At 35.4% G+C, this 15,590-nt stretch overlaps 1 protein-coding gene across 2 annotated transcripts in view; it reads left to right on the forward strand.

Annotated features, from left to right (window-relative positions):
• Positions 1 to 15,590, forward strand: part of LOC118801190 (basement membrane-specific heparan sulfate proteoglycan core protein-like) — a 76,361-nt gene that overhangs the window by 17,714 nt on the left and 43,057 nt on the right. For both annotated transcript variants that reach the window (XM_036561363.1, XM_036561364.1), the window contains 5 exons: positions 4,969 to 5,244; positions 8,476 to 8,748; positions 9,785 to 10,054; positions 14,021 to 14,293; positions 14,817 to 15,086. In XM_036561363.1, coding sequence (XP_036417256.1) covers positions 4,969 to 5,244; positions 8,476 to 8,748; positions 9,785 to 10,054; positions 14,021 to 14,293; positions 14,817 to 15,086 — 1,362 coding nt within the window. The remainder of the gene's footprint in view (positions 1 to 4,968; positions 5,245 to 8,475; positions 8,749 to 9,784; positions 10,055 to 14,020; positions 14,294 to 14,816; positions 15,087 to 15,590) is intronic.

A 15,590-nucleotide genomic window follows, 5' to 3' on the forward strand; every position in this document is an offset into this window, starting at 1 on the left:
GTTTATACTATGCATGCACATAGGAAGCAATGAAGATAGATCTTTAAACGTCTTTTAAAAACACACTTACAAGCCCTAATGGCATCAATGCATCATTCCATAGACACTGACCACATGAGCTAAAGCTAAATAGTCCTGTTTGAACAACTTTTAAACAGGGTAATCACTCTTAACCAGGACCAAAAATTATCTACAGTATGTTCACATGTGGGTTTTTCAGCATCAAGAAAGGCCAGATACAATTTTAAGATGAGAATTTTGTTATGTAAATTTTATTCTTTTATGTATGGTCAGATAAGGTCACTATATGATTCATAGTCAGAGTAAAATAAGCAGTTGCATAGCAAGTGACAATAACGTACTTGTAGCTGATCTGTCTACCTCTGCTATAACTGTATCATCTGTGTTGTGGGTTTCAAGAAAACTTGAGAAGATCAGTTTCAGTATGTGTTTATATACTGGTTTAAGCAATGCAGACAGATAAAGGCATCAGCAGCTTCACTGCAGACTGACCAAATTTCACATGAATGCCAAAATATATCTTTATAATTTTACATATTTCCTGTAGTAGAATCTATACAGACTTTAAAAAATAGTTATTGCACATATATTAATATCACAAGCAATAATAACTTATTGCATTAAAATATTAAAATAATAAAAATGCAGTGTTTTCCACACATAAGTAATACTTTGGCATTTGCCCAGGTATATGGACACCTGCCAAAGAATATTTTGATCCGTTTACAGTATACTTTAAATTTGACTGCTACATGAACACAACTCGGATCAAGGGAGCTGGAGAGTGGGAGAGAGAGAATGACAGATAATTAAGGAGGCAGAGGGGAAGTGAGCAATAAGAGCAGCACTTGCATAAAGTTACTGCCACTGCTGTAGTCCTGGCTAGAATGTGTTTTCTCTTAATTCGACAGAATTACACTACTGATTAATCTCAAATTTACTGTTGAGTATTGAGAAATATTTTAACAGAAGCTGCATGAGGAGGAGAGACTTGTAGCCCAGGTACCCTGATGTGTAGAAATTCATGGTGTCATTTTATTTGTCCTATGCACAAGCAGGATAACAGCTCCCTGAAACTGCCTGACGGGTTTTGATTTGTTTAGATTTATGTGATAACATATAGAGATGCTCATTAAGTCTGATTCTGATGTGAGCTGTTATGAGGACACTGTAGATCCTCTTCACAACAAGGTTTTAGAATCAGCAAATGGCTGCATCAGAGCAGTTGCAGTTTTGCGTTGAAATGAAGACAATAAACTACAACCACAGCCTTCACTCAACTGCACTTTCTAATGAATATATTTAACACAGATGAAGACATCATGATTCTGATGCTTCACCGTGAAAAGGAGCTACAGTGTCCTCATAACACCCCCAATCAGAATCAGACCTAATGAGCATGAGCTTTAATGAACTTAGATTAAGGTGATAATGTACAGAGGTAAGCTCGTTAAAACTCCTCAGACTCTTTTAGGGAGCTGTTAGCCTACTTTTCAGAGGACAAATAAAATGGCCTGTATCTAGTACACTTAAAATGTGTGCACATTAAAAAGGAAAGCATGAAATTAAAATAAAAAACTAAAATAAAAAAAAATAAATAAATACGTCGACAGTTAAAAGAAAATGAAAAAAATGATTTGTTAATCATGGGAATGAATTCAGGAATCGTGGCCACAAATAAAAGAAAATGTGCATACAAATAACAAAATCTTCAGTCAAAATAATTTTTAGTTTTCACCCCATCCCCTAAATCTTGTCTTATTTAATATATACATTAATGATATTCCCACCTCCATCTCTGACTGTAAAGTACACCTACATGCAGATGACACATGATGACACAGCTTTATACTGTTCTACTGATTCTGTACAAGCAGTGGTGGAAAAAAACCAAAGTGCTCTTTTGATGCCTTACAAACTGCTCTCTATGAGCATTGACTAGTTTTAAATGTGAGGAGAATTAAATTCATGCTGTTTTCCAGAACATCTAATTTTGATTTTAACTTATATTAATTTGTTTTTTAACTCAAGTTTACTACCCTAAAGGGATCCAGAATTGAAAGGGTCACAGAATACGAGTACCATGGCATATGGTTGGATGCAGAACTTACCTTTAAATATCATGTCAGTAAGCTAGTTAATACAGTGACAGAAGCTGTATCGAACTAAAATGTGTTTCCCAGTGCGTACTAGAAAAAGGATTTTTGAGACCACTCTATTATCAATATTTGATTACAGTGATGTAATATACAGACGTGTGCCTGCCAAAAGTCTCTCATAATTTGATTGATTAGCTAAGCCACATTCCAGGCTGTTGCATACTGGCTTTTCTCCTTCCATTCATCCACAGGGCAGGTCAAAAATATGCACCATACAGGAGGGAAATCAAAGAAAGATTTGTACAGATGTAGTCTTTACTGAATTCCAAAAACATTCACGTTAAAGAGAGAGTCAGGAAATCTTTGTGTGAACTGTTCTTCCCACAGTATACAGCTCATCTTGCACATGTGTGTGAGAGGGCCTGGCTCGCAATATCCATTCTATTTCATCCCAAAGGTGTTTGATGGGGTTGAGGTCAGGGCTCTGTTTGGGCCAGTCAAGTTCTTACACCAAACTCAACCAGCCATGCATTTATGGACTTCCTTTGTGCACTGGGGCTCAGTCATGCTGGAACAGAAAAGGGTCTTCCCCAAACTGTTCCCACAAAGTTGGAAGCATAGAGTTGTCTGAAATGTCTTGGTCTGCTGAAGCATTGAGATTTCCTTTCACTGGAACTAAGGGGCCGAGACCTACCTCTGAAAAACAACCCCATAGCATCATCCTTCCTCCACCAAACTTGTAATGTATGAAGTATGAATCATGGCAAATAAATAAATAAATATTAATGAGCTAAAATGGATCAAATTAGAACACTGTAATTCAGGGGAACATACCACCTACTACTTGGGTCACATGAAAGAAGAAATGGAGTTGTTTTCATTGTGTGATGATATCACTCCAATTTATTGCACAACCATTCAAAATGACAGTAATCCAGGTTTATGCCCCAGTAATGGACGCAAGAAATTGAAAATTTATGTGATCAAACTCAGGCTGAAATTGACAAGACCTGCAAACAAGACCTACTACTGTTTGTGGGAGACTGGAATGCGAAGGTCAGAAAAGTGAAGGAGGAAAATGCAGTCGGACAAAATGGCCTTGGAAGCAGTAATGAAGCAAGAGAACAGCTAATGAGCTTCTGTGATTACAGTGACTTTTTCATTCCTAATACAGATTTCAAGCAACCAAAATGACATCTGTTCACCTGGACATCAGCACATGGAGTTCACCAAAACCAAATAGACTATATTCTTTACATAGCTTACATGTGTATAAGCCCTCTCAGCCATCTCTAATGCTTCCTTTAAAGGCTTAGGCTCCTCCCCTGATAACACCAGCTGGGCCTTTGATTGCTCAGAAATTTTGGTTACATGACCGATGGTAGTTGGCACACCTGTAGAGGAAGAGACAGAGAAAGATCGTGAGAAACAAACAACAAAACAAAATATGTGCTTACACGTAACACTGAGTAGATCTGATTCATTGGAAAAGACCATAATGCTTAGAAGAGTTGAAGGTGAAAGAGGAAGAGAATGATCGACAACAATCAGAGGAATCATGAACCAGCCATTCAGAAACCTGAGGACCCAAACAGTAGTCAGGATATTCTGTAGTAACACTATAAATATGGTCACCAGGAGTCTGAATCAATACTTGATGACAATAATAATAATAATAATAATAATAATAATAATTGAACATCTTTTTCAATCACAGGTGATTAAGGGATGCAAGAATGGGTTTTCTATGGCATTCCTTTAAAAAGAACCACTTTGGCACTTTCAAATGGAAGATATTAAGAAAAGAGTGTACAAATACTGTAAATATGTGAATATTTCATGCTTATCAAAATTGCCTCTTTACTTTTAAAGACACATAAAGTAGTAATTAGTGGTTAGTAATGTGAAGTTAGTAGTAGTTAATGGTGAACATATATAGACACCCATGAGTACAGTGAGGCATGTGAATATGTGGAGGTGAAGGAAAGTGACCAGAAAAGCCCAAAGACTGTGTTCCACACAACAGTGCCCAGTGGAGGAAAAACACAATGTTAAATCAGTAGATTAACTGACAGACAATTAACAGAACTAACACAGAAGTACTAGTTAGTTATGAACAAACAAAATGATCAGTTAACAGTGCAGTCAGTTACTAATTACTGAGTACATGGTTAATAAGTAATAACTAATGCTTAATAAGTATATATTGACTTGTTCAAATGTAATTAATCTTTCATGTTGATTAATTAAAAGGAAAAGCACTGAAGATAAACCCTCAAGTTTATTCTGTTGATTCTCAGATGATTTATTTCAGTTACAGCTTAACTACACAGTGTGTTGTGCTGCTGTTTTAATATCGTCTGTGAACACATTTGAAGATGATTTTATAAAGAGTATCTACAGTACATCTGAAAGCAGTGTTCTCAGACAGACACTGTAGGAGTCTAAAGCTGCAGTGTACTGGGTCTGATGCACTTTAGGTGTTTGATTTGAAAGTTACATCACTAGTAATAAATGAACAAGTTTACCTAAGCAAATGCTCTGTTCCCCACTTGTTATTTTTATCTTTAATTATGGTGCTGTTCACAGGGAAAGAGTGGAGGTGTGTTCTGTGTGTTGCTATTTAACAATAACATGTTTATATTGCTTATAGACTTAGAATTAGAATGAGAATTATTTGTTCTGAGGATTTATTTCCTCAGAACAAATAATTTTGAAAAATCTTTAGAAATCTCCAAAAATAAATTCTCTAAATTAGAATATGTAAATCTTTAAAATGGAGTGTTAAATCTCTGATGGACTATTTTACACTCTAAACTATTTTCTCTCCTTTCATCTGTTTCCACAGCTTTACCCAGAGCTACACTGACTGTAGAACCCACATGGAGTCCTGTGTTCACTGGAGAGTCAGTCACTCTGAAGTGTGAGATGGAGTCTTACAGTGACTGGAGATATCAGTGGTATAAAGGTAGCAGTAGAACTGCAGTCAGTCAGTCTCAGACAAACACCTTCACCATCAGATCAGCAGCAGATCAGGATCAGGATCAGTACTGGTGTAGAGGAGAGAGTGATTACAGACCCACGTCATCACAACAGAGCAATACTGTTACTGTCACAGTGAAAGGTAAGATTTGTAGTTTTATTTTATTTTATTTATTCCTTTATTCATAGGAACGTGTCTTTATGATTAGTTGCACAGAAACACACACAAACACACACAGAAACACACGCACACACACACACACACGAACATCAGACTGCTTATCCTTCTTGGTCGCGAGGACAGAAAGACAGGAAATGAAAATTCCCTAAAATAAAAATTCCACATTAAATGAAAACATATAATGTATACCTGAAATCAGTGACAGAACAATTTGTAACAGTTTACATTAAAGATCATAAATGAATTGATAATATTATGCTAGAAAATCTTTAAACACTAATTTTTTATTAGTTATTGGGATCACCATTTACAGATCAGAAATGACTGGGTAATGTTGTGGTAATGCTATTGCAACAATGTACTTACATAAAAATTACATACTATTTCTCTAGTTATTATTAAATATAAGTTAATATTTGTAGCGGTAACCAATTCAGAATTGATAAAATGACAAAATAATGGTACCATGTTGTACTCACCTAAAAATCACATGCTAATTTTCTATTTATTAATAAATGAAGGTGAGTTGAGATCAGTTAAGATAACCGTGTTGTATAAAGCTGTGTGTGGTGTGGTGTGAGTCTTTTTTCTTTCTGAGTCTGTTACCAGATCTGAGCTTCGCAGTAGAGTAACAGTATTTTGTTAACAGGTGACACAAAAGGAACATGTGATGTGTTTTCAGTCCTGATTCTCAGTATTTTTACCTCATCTGTTCATGAGTAACTACACTTTGTAGGTGGGCCACTATGTAAAAGTAATAGAACAACCACCAGTGATTATAATACAGTGATTTAGTCATAATATCAGTGCAGTTATTCACACTATTCTGAAGAACTGATGTTCTCACCTGATGTGAGATGCAGTAAATGAGAAACAATATTAAAAGAAATGAATTTACATTTTACAGCTATAAAACCTTTAGTTTCACTGTAATTACAGACTGTAATTCTGTCTGTTCATCACACTGCACTTGACCATTTAAATAAATAACAGGTTAAAAAACTAGTACATTATCATTTTCACAGCAATAAAACCACATCATTTCAGCAGAACTACTTCACTGTTTTTGCAGTAAAAAGCCTAATATTATGAAAGAATAACAGATTTATAAGAATGGGGTGATATGTTCATTACCCAGATATTACGCTGTAAGATCTGGTGGCTATTGCAGGAAATGTCAAATAAATAAATAAATAAATAAATAGATAAACAAATGAATAAAATGATAGAAAAGAGGCTACAAAAAGGACTTCTTTTAGTATTACTCACTTTTATTGTAATAGTTGCTAAATTATTGTTTGTGTGGATAATTAGATTTTGTTACCATGTTTTTCCATTTTATTACATATTATTTTTAGTTTAATATTTTTTTTTACAACTGTTATATCATTTTATCACCAACTTGTTACCACCATAATTAATCACTTAATATCTAGTAATAAATATAAAATTATTATGTAATGTTTAGCATAGTACAATTTTTTACCAAACTTTGACCATATCATACCCATTTATTACTGATCTTTGTGTACTGTGTACTCTAAGAAAAGGGCTTCTATAAGCTGTTCTGTAAGCTTTAATTATTACTTTTGGAAATAACTGCTAATGAAGTAGCTAATAATGAATTATTGAGTGCTCTGTAAACTGATCATTTAGTTGTTAGTAGTTCAGAGCTTATTCACTCATTATTTGTGTACTAACTGCAGCTTATTACACTGCTAAGAAACTGATAATTGTGTTTACTCAAATAAAGAAATATCATAATGACTAACTAGTTGTTATGATTTAGTCTTGTTAATTATCTTTTAATTCATCTTTTGATTTGTTTGACTTTGTGTCCCTCTCAGTAAAGTGATCATTTTTACTAATTATACCAGCTTGTGTGTGAGACACAGCTAGAGCAAAGCCTTCAGGAAGTCCAGTTGCTGAAGCTGATGATGTAGAAAGGATGGAAATGCATCATCTAAACCAACATCCTAGAGATTAATGAGCTAAAATGGATTAGATTAGAACTAAAATGGATCAGATTAGAACACTTATTCAGGGGAACACACCACCTACTACTTGGGTCACATGAAAGAAGAAATGGAGTGGTTTTCACTGTCAACAAGGATATCAGCAAAACTGTTACTGGATATATTGCTGTGAATGATGGACTGATGTCACTCCAATTTCATGCACAACCATTCAACATTAGAGTAGTCCAGTTTTGCCCCAGTAATGGACGCAAGTGATGAAGAAATTGAAAAGTCATAAGATCAAGCTCAGGCTGAAATTGACAAGACCTGCAAACAAGACCTACTACTGTTTGTGGGAGACTGGAATGTGAAGGTCAGAGAAGTGAAGGAGGAAAATACATTCAGACAAAATGGCTTTGGAAGCAGTAATGAAGCAAGAGAACGACTTATGAGCTTCTGTGATTACAGTGACTTTTTAATTCCTAATACAGTTTTCAAGCAAGCAAAATAACATCTGTTCACCTGGACATCAGCACATGGAGTTCACCGTGGATGGCTGATGATACAGTGGAGATGGCAAAATAGAGCAAAGATGCCAAAATCAAGAAGAACAAAGATCTTTTAAGAGAGCTTAACCATAAAGTCCAGAGAGCTGTCAGGAAAGACATGGACTAATACTACAACAACATCTGTAAAGATGTGTGAAAAAAGAGGAACAAACATGGAAAAACAAGGGTTGATATTCCAAAGATACAAGAGATCAAACATAAATTTCAGTCTCCAGTCAGCACTCCAAGAGATGCTAATAGACAAATCATAACAGATGACATTAAAAACAAAACAAACGGAAGAAATAAACAGACGATCTCTACAAAAAAAAAATTAGAGACACATAAATTCGTAGTTAATGATTACTGACATAAAGTAAGAAGTAAATAATGGTGAACATGTAAAGACTCCTGATGACATATGTATACTGGGTCTCATGCACTTTAGGTGTTTGTTTTGAAAGTAACATTACTAGTAATAAATTAATGAGTTCATTTAAAAAGAAATGCTGTGTTCCATTGTTATCTTATTATTATGCTGAATTGTAGTGCTACTTACAGGGAAAGAGTGGAGGTGTGTTCTGTGTGCTAATATTTAACAGTAACATTTTTATATTGTGTGTAGACATGAAGAAAAAAAAACCTTTAGTTCATTATTTCGTCTGAGGATTTTTTTCTCTCCACAGAGAGACCAAAAGCTGTGGTGTCCATACAGTCTGATGATCAGGTGTTTGTAGGAGCGACTGTCACTCTCAGATGTGACATACAGGGAGGAGGAGTCTCTAACTGGCAGCACAGCTGGTTTAAAGATGGTTCATCCACTCCTGTCAGTAAAGAACAGCAGTACAGAATCAGCTCTGTTACAGAGTCTCACAGTGGAAAATACACCTGTAGAGGAACAGAGAGTGGAACATCACGCTACTCACACACCAGTGATGCTGTTACACTGACTGTATCAGGTGAGTGTGATCATCTCCTCAGTGTTCATTAACCTCAGTATAACAGCAATACAGATGAGACCAGATGTTTGTTTATTTTTTTGCTAACACAGTGGTTCCTAATCCTGTTCTTGGAGATACCCTCGTCTGCACATTTTCATGTTGTGCCTGCTCCAACTGATCCGTCCAATCAACAAAATAACACCCGTTACTGAGTTGAAGAGAGTGTGAACAGGAAAACATACAGTGTGCAGAGCAGTGGGCCACCAGGAGCCAGACTGGCATGAATGAAACTGACTCTAAATACTCTGAATCCTGCAATAGTCAACATTGCATTAGTCAATATTGTGTTCATAGATTATACATTTTCAGCATTTATATTTGGAAATTAAATGGTTTCTGGGATGTCAGAGATGTTTTATCCTTAACTGTATGTCACGCTTCCGGGTTCTCCTCCTCCCTTGCCTAATACTCTCCAGGACTCCTTTTCCCATGATTCCAATCCTGATGATGTTACTCCTTCCACCAATCACACACATCTTCCTCGTTCTCAGTCACCCGAGTATTAATGCAACTCACCTGTGTTTGTTTGCCTCAGACTTTAAAAGGACTCTGGTTTGTTCTCCTCATTGCAAGGTATTGCCCTTCACTGGACTGCTGAGCGTTTTTCTACTGTTTTCCTGACTTATGTATTGGACCCTTTGCCTGTTTTTTGGATATTGCGTTTTTGTGTTTGCCCTTTTGCTCTGGTCGCTTTTGTATTTTGTATTTTCAGTTTTTTTGACTTTTTGCTAGGCTTTTGGATTCTGATTTTGGATTTGCCCTGAAACTGTCTGACCATCCTGCTATTCTCTCAGTAAACCACTTCCTTTTTAATATCCGCGAGGGTCTTTCTGTGCGTGTGCAGCATTACACTGTAATTTTGACAATTCTTTAGAAATCTCCAAAAATAAATTCTCTAAATTAGAATATGTAAATGTTTGAAATGGAGTGTTAAATCTCTGATGGACTATTTTACACTCTAAACTATTTTCTCTCCTTTCATCTGTTTCCACAGCTTTACCCAGAGCTACACTGACTGTAGAACCCACATGGAGTCCTGTGTTCACTGGAGAGTCAGTCACTCTGAAGTGTGAGATAGAGTCTTACAGTAACTGGAGATATCAGTGGTATAAAGGCAGCAGTAGAACTCCAGCCAGTCAGTCTCAGAAAAACACCTTCACCATCAGATCAGCAGCAGATCAGGATCAGTACTGGTGTAGAGGAGAGAGAGATAACAGACCCTCATCATCACAGCGCAGCAATCCTGTTACTCTCACAGTGAAAGGTAAGATTTGTAGTTTTATTTTATGTATTCATTTGTTTATAGGAAAGTGTCTTTTATGATGAGTAGAACAGAAAACAGGAAATGAAAATTCCCCACAATGAAGATTCCACATTAAATGAACGCCTATAATGTATGTCTGAAACCACTTTAAATACTAATTCTTTATTTATTGGTAAATGGAGTCACAATTTACAGATCAGAATCACTGGGTAATCATGTGATGATATTATGGCAGCAAATTGTACTAACATAAAATTTACATACTATTTCTCTAGTTATTATTAAATCTAAGTTAATAATTGTAGTGATAACCAGTCAGAATTAAAATGATAAAGTAATGGTACCATGTTGTACTCACCTAAAAATCACATGCTGATTTTCCAGTTATTAATAAATAAAATGAAGGTGAGTTGAGATCAGTTAAGATAACCATGTTGTATAAAGAAGTGTGTGGTGTGGTGTGAGTCTTTTTTCTTTCTGAGTCTGTTACCAGATCTGAGCTTCACAGTAGAGTAACAGTATTTTGTTAACAGGCGACACAAAAGGAACATGTGATGTATTTTCACTCCTGATTCTCAGTATTTTTACCTCATCTGTTCATGAGTAACTACACTTTGTAGGTGGGCCACTATGTAAAAGTAATAGAACAACCACCAGTGATTATAATACAGTGATTTAGTCATAATATCAGTGCAGTTATTCACACTATTCTGAAGAACTGATGTTCTCACCTGATGTGAGATGCAGTAAATGAGAAACAATATTAAAAGAAATGAATTTGCATTTTTCAGCTTCAACACATTTAGTTTCACTGTAATTACAGACTGTAACTGTGTCTGTTCATCACACTGCACTTGACCATTTAAATAAATAACAGGTTAAAAAACAAGTTAATTACTATTTTCACAGCAATAAATACATCATTTCAGCAGAACTACTTCACTGTTTTTGCAGTAAAACCCTAATATTATGAAAGAATAACAGATTTATAAGAATGGGGTGATATGTTCATTACCCAGATATTACGCTATAAGAGCTGGTGGCTATTGCAGGAAATGTCAAATAAATAAATAAATAAATAGATAAACAAATGAATAAAATGATAGAAAAGAGGCTACAAAAAGGACTTCTTTTAGTATTACTCACTTTTATTGTAATAGTTATTAAATTATTGTTTGTGTGGATAATTAGATTTTCTTACCATATTTTTCCATTTTATTACCAATTAATTACCACTACAATTTCTTGTAATAATAATTAAGTTATAACAATCCACTTTAACAATAATTAACTTATTATTTAATAGCAAATAAGAATTAGCACATAATTTTTAGTTTAGTAAAACTTTTTACTACTATCTTATCATTTCATCACCAACTTTTCATCACCATCTAGTAATAAATATAAAATTATCATGTAATGTTAAGCATAGTACAATTTTTTACTGAAATTTAACCGTATCATTACTCATTTATTACTGATCTCTGTGTACTGTGTACTCTAAGAAACTGTGTACTCTAAGAAAAGGGCTTCTATGAACCGTTCTGTAAGCATTAATTATTACTTTTGGAAATAATTCCTGATGAAGTAGCTAATAATGAATTATTGAGTGCTCTGTAAACTGATCATTTAGTTGTTAGTAGTTCAGAGCTTATTCACTCATTATTTGTGTACTAACTGCAGCTTATTACACTGCTAAGAAACTGATAATTGTGTTTACTCAAATAAAGAAATATCATAACAACTAACTAATAGTTATGATTTGGAGTTGTTAATTATCTTTTGATTAATCTTTTGATTAATCTTTTGATTTGTTTGACTTTGTGTCCCTCTCAGTAAAGTGATCATTTTTACTAATTATACCATAAACTCACAGTTAAGACTTGATTAATTATTAATATGTTAATTTCTCTCTATTTGTTTTTGAGACCCTGTAAGTAAAGTGGAAAAAATATGTGCACATTATTAACTAATGAGTAAACTAAATAATTCTACACAATAAACCAAAAAGGAATCAAGAAAAGTAGAATTTCTATTACACTAAAACAAGTCCCTTCTCATAGTACGTGCCTTGTTGAGGCCAGGAGGCTGAGCTATGCCAGGAGGCAGAGAAGCCGAGAGCTACGCTGCCCAGAGTTTTAACTCCTTTCAGGGTCTTCCATGGGAGAAAGGTCTTAGCAGAGGTGCCAGACTAAATCTACCACTTCTATTGAGCAGCAACTAAATAGGATGATGTCATCAGTTGATGATCACAGAGGGGACGACAGCAAAGATATCAATTCAGCCATGCAGAAGAAGGCAATGTTAAACCACTTCTGTTCCTTAGCAAGAAAACCACACAGGTAGACACAACAGAATGACTGTCAAAATACTTATTACACTAAAAACTCATAATTAAGACTTGACAAATTATCACTATCTTAATTTTTCTCTACTAGTTTTTATGTCCCCTCGAGAAAAGTGGAAAAAGGTACATACATTATTAATTAATGCTCATTCTAAATGATGGACATAGATAGACAGAATGACTGTTGGAATAGTGTCCGAAAATGTGAGCTTCAGGTTGGAAGGCACTCACCTTATTACTGGGGAGGAGCTGAGGATTCCACTGAGTACAGCTTGTGTGTGAGATGTGGCTACAGCAAAGCCCTCAGGAAGTCTAGTTGCTGAAGGTAAAGGGCAAAAAAGAAAGGTTGAAGCTGAAAAAACGAACTCAGAACTTGGAATATGTGAAGTATGAATCATGGCAAGCTGGAAGTAGTGAAAATGGAAATGGATCATCTACACATCAACATCCTAGAGATTAGTGAGCTGAAATGGATCAGATTAGGACACTGTAATCCAGGGAAACATACCACCTACTACTTGGGTCACATGAAAGAAGAAATGGAGAGGCTTTCACTGTCAACAAGGATATCAGCAGTACTGTTACTGGATATAATGCTGTGAATGATCGGCTGATGTCAGTCCGATTTCATGCACAACCATTCAAACTGACAGTAATCCAGGTTTATGCCCCAGTAATGGACGCAAGTGATGAAGAAATTGAAAATTTATGTGATCAAGCTCAGGCTGAAATTGACAAGACCTGCAAACAAGACCTACTACTGTTTGTGGGAGACTGGAATGCGAAGGTCAGAAAAGTGAAGGAGGAAAATAAAGTCGGACAAAATGGCTTTGGAAGCAGTAATGAAGCAAGAGAACGGCTAATGAGCTTCTGTGATTACAGTGAAGTTTTAATTCCTAATACAGTTTTCAAGCAACCAAAATAACATCTGTACACCTGGACACCAGCACATGGAGTTCACCGTGGATGGCTGACGATAAAATGGAGATGGCAAAAAAGAGAAAAGATGCCAAAATCAAGAAGAACAAAGATCTTTTAAGAAAGCTAAACCGTAAAGTCCAGAGAGCTGTCTGGAAAGACATGGACTAATACTACAACAACATCTGTAAAGATGTGTGAAAAAAGAGGAACAAACATGGAAAAACAAGGGTTGATATTCCAAAGATACAAGAGATCAAACATAAATTTCAGTCTCCAGTCAGCACTCCAAGAGATGCCAATAGACAAATCATAACAGATGAAATCAAAATCAAAATAGATGGAAAAATACACAGAAGATCTCTACAAAAAAGATTTTAGAGACAAGAGGTACTAGTGAATGATTACTGATATAAAGTAAGAGGTAAATAATAGTGAACATGTAAAGACTCTCATGCACTTTAGGTGTTTGTTTTGAAAGTAACATTACTAGTAATAAATTAACAAGTTCATTTTAAAAATGCTGTGTTCCTTGCTTATCTGATTATTATGCTGAATTGTAGTGCTACTCACAGGGAAAGAGTGGAGGTGTGTTCTGTGTGCTAACGTCTGAAAATATCATTCTTTATATTGTCCATGGACATGAAAAAAAACTTAATTGGAATTATTTTTTCTGACGATTTTTTTTTTTCTCTCCACAGAGAGACCAAAAGCTGTGGTGTCCATACAGCCTGATAAACAGGTGTTCAGAGGAGAGACTGTCACTCTCAGATGTGACATAGAGGGAGAAGGTGTCTCTAACTGGCAGCACAGCTGGTTTAAAGATGATTCATACAGACCTGTCAGTAATGAACAGCAGTACAGTATCAGCTCTGTTACAGAGTCTCACAGTGGAAAATACACCTGTAGAGGAACAGAGAGTGGAACATCACGCTACTCACACACCAGTGATGCTGTTACACTGACTGTATCAGGTGAGTTTGATCATCTCTTCAGTGTCATTAATCTCAGTATCACAGCAACACAGATGAGACCAGATGTTTGTTTATTTTTTTGCTAACACAGTGGTTCCTTATCCTATTCTTGGAGACCTCCTCCTCTGCACATTTTCATGTTTTGCCTGCTCCAACTGATCCGTGCAATCAGCTGAACAGGAAGACATACAATGTGCAGAGCAGTGGGCCTCCAGGACCCAGACTGGGAACATGCATTAATGAAACTGAGTCTAAATACTCTGAATCCTGCAATAGTCAACATTGCATTAGTCAATATTGTGTTCATAGATTATACATTTTCAGCATTTATTTTTAGAAATTAAATGGTTTCTGGGATGTCAGAGATGTTTTATTCTTAACCGTAATTTTGAAAAATCTTTAGAAATCTCCAAAAATAAATTCTCTAAATTAGAATATGTAAATGTTTGAAATGGAGTGTTAAATCTCTGATGGACTATTTTACACTCTAAACTATTTTCTCTCCTTTCATCTGTTTCCACAGCTTTACCCAGAGCTACACTGACTGTAGAACCCACATGGAGTCCTGTGTTCACTGGAGAGTCAGTGACTCTGAAGTGTGAGATAGAGTCTTACAGTGACTGGAGATATCAGTGGTATAAAGGCAGCAGTCGAACTGCAGCCAGTCAGTCTCAGACAAACACCTTCACCATCAGATCAGCAGCAGATCAGGATCAGTACTGGTGTAAAGGAGAGAGAGATAACAGACCCTCATCATCACAGCGCAGCAATCCTGTTACTCTCACAGTGAAAGGTAAGATTTGTAGTTTTATTTTATGTATTCATTTGTTTATAGGAAAGTGTCTTTTATGATGAGTAGAACAGAAAACAGGAAATGAAAATTCCCCACAATGAAGATTCCACGTTAAATGAACGCCTATAATGTATGTCTGAAACCACTTTAAATACTAATTCTTTATTTATTAGTAAATGGAGTCACAATTTACAGATCAGAATCACTGGGTAATCATGTGATGATATTATGGCAGCAAATTGTACTAACATAAAATTTACATACTATTTCTCTAGTTATTATTAAATCTAAGTTAATAATTGTAGTGATAACCAGTCAGAATTAAAATGATAAAGTAATGGTACCATGTTGTACTCACCTACAAATCACATGCTAATTTTCCAGTTATTAATAAATAAAATGAAGGTGAGTTAAGATCAGTTAAGATAACCGTGTTGTATAAAGAAGTGTGTGGTGTGGTGTGAGTCTTTTTTCTTTCTGAGTCTGTTACCAGATCTGAGCTTC

This window comes from Colossoma macropomum, unplaced genomic scaffold (assembly GCF_904425465.1).
Source record: "Colossoma macropomum unplaced genomic scaffold, Colossoma_macropomum, whole genome shotgun sequence".
Lineage (NCBI taxonomy): Eukaryota > Metazoa > Chordata > Actinopteri > Characiformes > Serrasalmidae > Colossoma > Colossoma macropomum.